Source organism: Gavialis gangeticus, unplaced genomic scaffold (genome assembly GCF_001723915.1).
Source record: "Gavialis gangeticus isolate Ggan-Ray unplaced genomic scaffold, GavGan_comp1, whole genome shotgun sequence".
Classification (NCBI taxonomy): Eukaryota; Metazoa; Chordata; order Crocodylia; family Gavialidae; genus Gavialis; species Gavialis gangeticus.
The window spans coordinates 3,601,944-3,611,269 of record NW_017729011.1 but is presented as its reverse complement, the minus strand read 5'-3'; the positions used below and the strand labels follow the sequence as shown (position 1 = coordinate 3,611,269).

Below are 9,326 nucleotides of genomic sequence, written 5' to 3'. Positions count from 1 at the left end.
CAAGAGCAATGCCACAGCAAATCACTCTCGTCAACCGGCTTCATCTAATGGGTGCTTCTGAACTTGTCATCCATGGTCTTGTAGCCCAATTCACATGGAGCAGAAAGAACGAGCCAAAGCTCTCACTAGTGGGAGAAGGGGACAGACTGAGCACTGATGTCCACAGCCTTGTCAGCTAGTGGCAGCTCAGCAGAAAATGCTTCACTATTGGAAAAATACCCAATGCTGGCAAAGCAGGCTGTGAGTCTGGCATCAGTCCCTTCCACCTGGAGATTAAGTCTGCATCAGCATCACACACACTTTTTAAAGGGTAGGGCTCTCCAAGACAGGATTGTTATTCAATATACAAAGGCAAAGAACTTGTATGCTCAATTTTATTTGCTCCAGCCCAGGAATATAATGTGGGCCATAAACTAGGTCATCTATAAAATACATTCCAGTTGTATTTGCAGTACAAAAAAGTGCCACCTGATCCTTTCAGTAAGTTATATTCATACAAGTCAACAACTAAATTGGTTCAAAGGAGATTAACAGGCACCACATCTGAGCCCCACCACTTGTTACTGTAATGTAAATGAGCATCACAAGAAACCACACAGTGAAATATTCTACTGGGGGGTGTTACATGTTCAACTTAATGCTTACTAAGTGCAGTTAGAATGCAAGCAAATGAATGTTAAAGCAGTTTAGTACATGTTAAGTACCATCATGGCATTGCAAAATTGGTCCCTTTCAGGCGAAGATTATCTAACAATAAGTTTGATACATCACAGCATTCCAATGATTTGCAACTGTTGCAAGTGAATGTGTCACTATGCCCCTAAAGTCATCTAGAAAAAGACAGAGACCAAGTAAGCTAGTTTTTTCCTTTTACAAACCGGTGTCAGAACAGGTTTTAGTAGTACATCTACAGCATCCCTAAGAACTACACCAAATGAAGAGGTCAGTTTAAACCTGAGTGGAACATACATAGTAATTCAGAGCATATAAACAGATTTCAAACAAGTGCATGACTGGACAGAACATGTCCTTCTGGCCACCCACCGTATGTTCCCATGGATCCAATTCAAAGAAGAAGTAGATGACAAAGCAAAGGAGATATAAAAGACCAAGAGAGGGGCACTAAGCACAGACAGCTACTTGTGAACTCAGTGTAGCTATTGGGTTGGAGTCCAGAAAGATGGCACAGCAGAGAATGTCTCTAACCCTGCAAGTTCCTGCTCTGTAGCTCCAATTCTCTCCGACTGTAAATCTGCCTGTTGTAGGATGTTACATAAAGAAGAGGTAATATCACAGGGAAAAGTATTGAGTTTCAGTAGAGTGATACTCTGGGCAGGGAGGATAAAAGGAAACTTGATGGGATAAACCGAGAGAGACGAAAGAACCAAGAAAAGCGTTAACATCCGTCAGGACTGTTTCAAAGGTCATTGCCCAGGAAGGATGCAAGGCAGGTGGGAGATATCTGGTTGGGTGCGGAGGAGGTGGTGGCCGAGGCGATCACAGAACGTGGTAATTGCAAGAAGGCAGATACAAACCCTCTCAAGGAACATTGGGGTGGAAAGGAGAGCATTTAAAGGGCCAGTAAGAGCAACTATTGTTACAAACCTTTTCTGAAAGTACAGATTATTGGAGAAACATTTAGCTGAAATATTATGGACTTGATGCAGACTCTAACCTGTCAAAAGTAGAGGAGTGCAGATGCCAGGGGACAGATGGCGGCATTTGTATGAAGTGCCTGTACCCTGCATCTCAGGTAGCCAGTGTTAGCTTCCACTAAATAGAGAGACTGGATCTGAGGGTGGCTGGTGAATAAGATGCATCATGTAGGGCAGTGGTCTCCAAACTTTTTTGATCGCACACCCCTATCAGGAAAAATTTTTGAGCATGCCCCCCCAATATATGTATATTTATATTTATAGTAATATAAATAGAAGTTCTAATATTTTCTTCTTGCACCCCAATGGATTGTCTTTCATACCCTGTGGGGTGTGCGCACCCCACTTTGGAGACCACTGATGTAGGGCATTAGCAGTGATGTGAGAAGCCCAAATCCCACTGAGTTGTACCCAACAGGCTGGCTTCTGAGGGGCTTTTCTTTTCAGTTTCATCTTTGCTTTAGCTAACCACTGCCCCCTCTACATCACACAAAAGGAAGTGCTGTTTTTCCCAGATTAACGTCTAGAGAAATTGGCCCCTCAAACATTAGGTCTCCAGTATGACCTTTCTGCACTACAACAAGCCAGAAACACTTCACTGTCCATCCCAATAACAAACAACTCCTCCAGATCACACCCCAGCTTCCAGAACAGTGTAGGGTTGCCACAAGTTAAATATGAGGATTATTTCCTCTATACTGCCCTGCTGCATCACTGTCAGCTTGCAGATGTACTGATAGGATCCTTAAGGTTATTAGACACACTAGACACAGGATCCCAGTGGCACTGCCAGCAAACCTTAAACGAAGCATGCGCCTGGAGCATCATCTGGCTATTCACAAAGAACCAGGGGGTGTATAGTTTTACACAGGTCAGAGGTACCCTTCAAAAAGGCTCTTTAATTGTGCTGTAAGTGAAAAGATGTCAGATTGTGACTGAGACAGAAGTGCATGGGTATTTTAACTCAGATTTCTACCAGAGAGAGGAGAAAAAATGCCACAGACAGATTTCATGGAAGACAGACATACTCTCACATTATTTGTAAATACACATACAAAACCATTATGCACAAAGCACCTATTTTCATCACAGGAAATTAAAAAAAAAAAAGATTGGCTCAGGAATAATCTCATGTGAAAAGTGCCCTGAATCCAAAGCAGAGCCAGCAGCTCTACCTAATAACAGCAGCTACCTTGGAGTGAGCCAAAGAAATGCCCATTTCATTAGACCACTGCAGAGCACAACACTCAGAGACTTGGCCACGAGCATCAAGTTACTCAGGTACCAGGCCTGGGAGTCATGAAAGGGGAGGAAGCTAGTGGTAACCCCTGTAGTTAGGCTGCCCATCGCATAAGAGAGCCTAGGTTTCTTGGAAGCTTGCTCAAAACTGTTTGGAGAGCTTAGCCTCTAGGCACAAAACCAATGAAGTGGCTATATAGAGGAGGGACATCTCTAGGGGACTATTCAGGATGGAGGATGCAAAAAGTGGCACAATTTGGTATGTTCTGTCCTCCAATGCCACAAAGAAGGAAGACCTTCTCCTGTCATCAGCCACTGTAGTTAGCCTTTTTTGGCCAAGTGACCACAGTTCACAATCTGACCCCACATGGGTGGTATCACTAACCACAGTTTCATAGCTAGTTGGCAGCCCTGTCAGGCAGGAACATGGCAGGAGCTGTAGCAGACAAAGGATCTTTCTGTTGTTAGTGAACACGGAGACTTTGCATCTATTCCAGTTGACTACCTGGTGTCATCTACATGAGGCAGCAGCCGCCATAATGGAGAAACCTCCTAGCAATTTCAGTGACTGTATGCTCAGGGTCAGCCTGATCACTATCTTTGGGGTCAGGAAGGAATTTAACCCATGGTCAGGTTGGTATGGCTGTGGGGGATTTTGCCTTCCTCTATAGCAGGGGGGATGGCCTTCTGCCCAGGATCTCTTGAGAGTATATTGGGTATAATTTATAGCAGCAGGACATTGGCTGCCATGGTTCCCCTGCTTTACTTGTGGCAGGTTAGGATGCTAAGTCTATGTTGAGGGTAGTCTTGTGTAGAGTTTAGATTATGGTTTGTATGGGATGGTTTGGACAGGGGTGATCCTGCCTCAGGCAGGGGGATGGACTAGGTGACCTCTGGAGGTCCCTCCCAGCCCTACTTCTGTATGACAGAACATTTGCATGAGCTCTCCTTTCCAGAGACCATTCTGAACCTCACGTTAAGCCACCAGGAATAAGCCACCAGGAAAAGGACAGCATAAGCACTTCTGAGAGCTGGTTGTCATTATACTGGGAAAACAGTATAATGTTTGGTGCTCGGTATCATATAAGAAAAAAGGGCTGCCTTGTACCTGGCAAGCCTGGTGTTCACTGGACAGCCCAGTAGGCCTCTTTCTGCAAATCCCCGTTACCTGGAAGGTATGGGTCTCTCTGAACTCTTTTCTTATAGGGTGCCCCTGTCACGAAAGAGGATGAAGTCCCTGTCACCAAAAATTTCTCTTCCCTACTGAGGACGCCACATTTAAAACTCGGAGTTCATACAACGCAAGTATTCTCCCCAAGCCTAAGGTTTCTGTGGCACCATATTTAGCTGCACTAAACAGTACAATGATTATGATCAATAAAAAATGGGTTGAACTTTCCTAACCCAATGCCTTGGCACTTCTCAATGCTGCATTGTTCATTCATTTAGTCAGTCACTGATACCTGCAGAAACAACAAGCTCATTCTAAATCCTGAAGCCTAAAACGTGGTTTCCAGGTTTATACAGAGAGCTTTGCTGCTTCATAGCACAGCACTCTGCTTCTAACCTGAGAGTAACAGAATAGTCCCTTTGTCCCTCAAAGGGTCAGTATGGTACACAGTATTCATACCCCAGAGTCCCTACTCTTTCAAGGTACTGTATAGTGAGCCAGACTCCAAGCTAGTGTGGCTCCTGGGATACAGAATGGAGATGCTGATTTAAAACCAATTAGGTAAGAGAGACATTACTGTAGTTTCTCCTTTGAGCTGACCAACCAAATTCATGTAATTCCTTATGCACATTTCTTGGAAAAGGACAATGAATGAAGGAATTGGATGAAGCTAGGAGTGGTGTCTCCACATGACATCAACTCCATACCACCGTAGAGGGCGAGCAAAATTCCTTCTAAGGAACAGAGTTCCACATAAGTAGTTAGCTTATTTTACTACAGTCTTAGCTTACGTGTCTTGTTCCCTAACCTTACAATAGACTTACAAGTAGTTTTCCGTAATTTGTGCCAAACTCTTTTAAACTTAAGAATTGGCCTAAATGCATCTACAGTTTGGCTTTAAAAAGGTAGCAGCTGTCACCTCAGAAACTGAACCTGACCAGTCCTGCCACTTCTGCATTTGATTTACATCATTGCTGCTGGGGGCTGAATTAATGAAGTCCCCTTACAGGTGACTGATCAGTAAATCTTGGAAGTGACTCAGAGCCCTTCTTGAGCAGACAGGAGTCTCCAGCCTTTGACCTGCCACATAGCCTTCTGCAGGGAAGGTCTCTGCAAATCAGAATTTGGCCACTTCTTGGAGTTCCAGGCCCTTTGCGCTATTTATTCTGAGTAAGTGAATTCCTGAGTTAAAGCTGGCACAGAGGAGAGTGGAGCTGTCGCAGACTGCCAGGGAAGCCAGGGGTCCAGATCCTTCAAGGCACAAGGTGGTCAGGCAAGCTGGGGAGGGAACACAGAAGTCATCAGTTAGCAGAATTCTTCATCCCTGCATTCAGATGTTCATTGCTGCCATTCAGAAGTTAATCATCACCAGCAGGACAAGAACCGATAGCTACCTGGAGGAAACAAAGGAGCTTTTCCTAAGTTGCCCTCTACAAGCAGAATGCAGCTCTACAATGATGTGCTTCTGCACACACTGGGCGCATCTACATAAGACACTATGTCACTGTAGCAATAAGCTATAACGCTGTACCTCATTGCTACGGTGACATAGCATTGGCGGGCAAAAGCCATGACACTAAGCTACTGCACGGTAGCAACAAAGCACTGTGGAGTACGGTCGGAAATGACGCAGGCACTGCCAGGACTGCGCAGTAATGGTGCACAGTCATTTAGTACTTGCTTTAGCATTTTGTACTAAATGACTGCGCAGTAACAACTGCACAGTCAGGGGCACATGTAGCTGTGTCCACTAAGAGCTGAACATTTAAATGATGCAGTGGTCCAGTAGATTAGAGCCAACCCCACCTTATCTCTCCATAGTCAGGTAGTTCTTCCTGGCTATGGAATTTCCATCCTTGGAAGTTTTTAAGAGGAGGTTAGATAAACGCTTGTCTGAAATGGTTCAGACAGGTATGATCCTATTTTGAGCTGGGGTTGGACTAGCTGACTTCCTGAAGGCCTTATTTTCTTAAGAGTTTATGACATTACTTGTCTGTTGAGGGGACTAAGCTACAGTATTACTTGTTTTGCTTGGTTCCGTTGCTTAGATTTTCCTTTCTGGGAGTTCCCACCACAAAGAGATACAGTCCAGACATTCATCTCAGTGAAAAGCACAGCCAGCCATCCTATTACTGCATTACTACTGGATTCTAATCAGCCAGATCCCAGCTACAATCATGCTCAATCAGGTGAATGGATGTTACAACAAACCACTCTTGATATCACTTACATACTGAGTTAATGCCTTTCCAGGGGCTAACCTGAATTAACATTCCCAGAATACTTCCTCCTCATTTCTTTATCACCACTACATTTGACTTAAATTAATAAAAGCATTACTGTTTCTCAAAGGTTGGACAGTATACTGTTCTGTCAGTACTGGGGTATTAGAACAAGCTTACACCCAAAGCTCAGGAGGTTCTAGCACCAGGTGTATCTATGTATTTTATATGGAGACTTGCAGCCCGTACTTAGTGAGAACACCTAAAGGCCTGTGTTTTCTGGAGCATTTGTAGCATCTTCCTGCCATGACAATAACCCTGGCAGTGATTCCCACAGTGTGGGTGCATCTACACGTGCCATTAAGGTGATGTGATAAACTCTGGCAAGGTTTGTGCTGAAGTCAGCTGCTTCTGGGCACAGCGTCTGCACATGTCCCTAGGAGCAAAGCAGTTTGAGTCAGGGTGGAGCAGCCCTGAGCTGGCAGGAAGCCCAGGGATGACAACACTGGGTGGCGGAGAGGCTGGCTGGGGCATGAGGGGGCTAAAGTGCAGAGTTAGGTGGCAGGCAGCCCCCACACTTCAGCACCCTAGTGTCCCAGCCAACTCCTATCACCACCTACACATGTGTTTCAGCAGAGTTAAGTACTCTGCCATAAGATAGATAGTACTGTCAGGGATAGTGTTAACAGCGGAGTTAATTAATTTACTGTGCCCTAATATCAGCACACATGTAGATGGTGATGTTTTACTGAGGAGCTAATTAGTCAATGCTGTAGTAAAGTGCACATGGAGATGTACCCGGTATGTACAAAACGCATCAACATGATCAAGTGCACTCTGTTTTGTTCTGTATTTCTAGAGAACTTAACATGGTAGAGTCCTAGTTCATGATGGGATATCCTAGATACTACCACAATAGAAAAAATAAACAACACACCATTTTACATGTGGTTTATATATTATGAAAGCTAGTGCAGCAATGGACTGTGGTTTATTATGGATTCAGACTGAGTTCTGGTTGGGAGATGGCATAGGCACTTTCAGGGTGCCCTGTATAACCAGGATACTGCTAGGTTGGCTTCGGCTTCATGTTATTCTCACTGCTAGGATTTCCCTACAGGGGATGTGTAGGTGAACTGTTAGCAGTCAGAGAGTCTCTGGAAACCCTTGTTTATATTGGATATGTTACACTGAAGGTGCACTTTGAGATTCTGAAATATGAAATACAAAGGGATTCACTCTCCAGAGTTGCATAGAGCATTTTTTTTGCTTCTCTTCTGAAGACACTGATTCTATTATCCAGCAGAGAATAATATGCCAATATTTATGTAACACTGGGCACATCTACATGAGACACTACTGTGCACTAGCAATGAGCTACTGCGCAGTAGCACTTGTGGGCACTGACCGTGATGCAACACTACTGTGCAGTACTGTCTGAAAAAAAGGGAGCAGGGATGCTACTGCACAATAAACTATGGTTAATGCAGTTATTTAGTATTGGCTTATGCAAATACTAAATGACCGCACAGTAACAACTGCACAGTCCACTGCTCGTGTAGACATAGCCACTGTCAACTCCATGCTGGGTTAGAAGGAGAAGCATATTTGACAGGAATCTGCATCTAGTTAAATCTCAAAATGGCTTAGAAAATTAAATTCCACCTAGATTAAGCTAAAATTTGATCAAGGTGTTCTGGCAACTGGCCAAAGAACAAGTGATTTGCCAACATCACGATCATCCCAACACGCAATGACAGACATAGACTGGGTTATAAAACCCAAGTATAGAATAACACAGAGGAAAAAACGTATCTATGGAATATTAGAAAATCTTCCTTTTCCCTACCATTGTAAACTACTGTGCTGTTTTGAGAGAGAGACATTTAATGGACAAAAGTGTCCTATGATAATTGTTTGTACTGGATACGGTTACAGACTCTAAACTTCAACTGTTTCCCAAGCAGCTCCACGTACGTGGAATGAGAGATAAGCAGCCCTGTAACACAAGCCTGCCGGCAGAACAGTGCTTGGCAGGCCTGTACTCTTCACTGTGCTCACAGACTGTAACCTTTACTGTACCCTGTGAGTTTGGTGGGGATTAACCCCATAATGCCTTTAATTCCCAACTGAGGAACTACATGAGATCATCTATCATGTTGACAGTGGGCGTGTCTACACATGCCCCTATGACCTCATTGTTACTGCGCCATCACTTAGTACTTCCTAAAAAGAAGTACTAAATGATGGCGCTGTAACAGCCCGCACTGCACTGTGCTGGTGGTGCATGTTTATTTTTAGCTGCAACATCACTGTAGCAATGCACTATAGTGCACATTGCTATGGCAATGGAGCTGCAGCATTGTTGTGGTTTGACTCCCGATGCTATGTTGCCATAGTGTGTTGCTACAGCTGTTGGATAAATGACCAATGCATAGTAGTATATGGACAACTGAGGCAAACGTAGAGTCACATGTAGATGCACCCAGTGAGCGTTTGGTCACAAGGCCCAGCAGGTCCCGAAGTGGAATCACAGTTCTCTACAGCTGAATTCCCTGGAACTTTCCCATAGCTGTTATTTCACCCCTACTTGCCCACTTGCTGCTGAACTTGGTCACATCCAAAGAACTTTTAGGAGGGCAAGTTTCATCGAGCTAAGGAGGATAGTTGGAGAAGCGCTGAGGTCCCGGAGGGGAGGGGAGACAGGTGTCCAAGGAGAGTGGTTGCTCCTCAAGGAGACGATCCTCCAAGCCCAAAGGAAGGTAATCCCAATGAGGATCAAAGGGAGCAGGAGGGCACATAAGCCCCCATGGCTCACCAAAAGCATCCAGGAATGTCTCCTTGCTAAAAAGGTGGCTTACACCCAATGGAAAGAAGGGGTCATCACCAAGGAGGGCTATTCTGCAGTTGCTCGGGGATGTAGGGGGGTAGTTAGGAAGGCCAAGGCAGAGATGGAACTGGGACTAGCTTCCCAGATTAAGGACAATAAGAAGTCTTTTTTTAAATACATAGGGGGTAAAAAGAAGGTCCCAGGTAATG

The 9,326-nt window shown here is 44.5% G+C and overlaps 1 protein-coding gene across 3 annotated transcripts in view; it reads right to left on the bottom strand.

Moving 5' to 3' along the window:
* Nucleotides 1-4,901: 4,901 nt before the first annotated feature.
* WDR31 (WD repeat domain 31) overlaps nt 4,902-9,326 on the bottom strand; it is a 31,234-nt gene continuing 26,809 nt past the window's right edge. For all 3 annotated transcript variants that reach the window (XM_019510387.1, XM_019510389.1, XM_019510388.1), the window contains one exon: nt 4,902-5,343. In XM_019510387.1, coding sequence (XP_019365932.1) covers nt 5,183-5,343 — 161 coding nt within the window. In that variant the 3' untranslated portion in view covers nt 4,902-5,182. The remainder of the gene's footprint in view (nt 5,344-9,326) is intronic.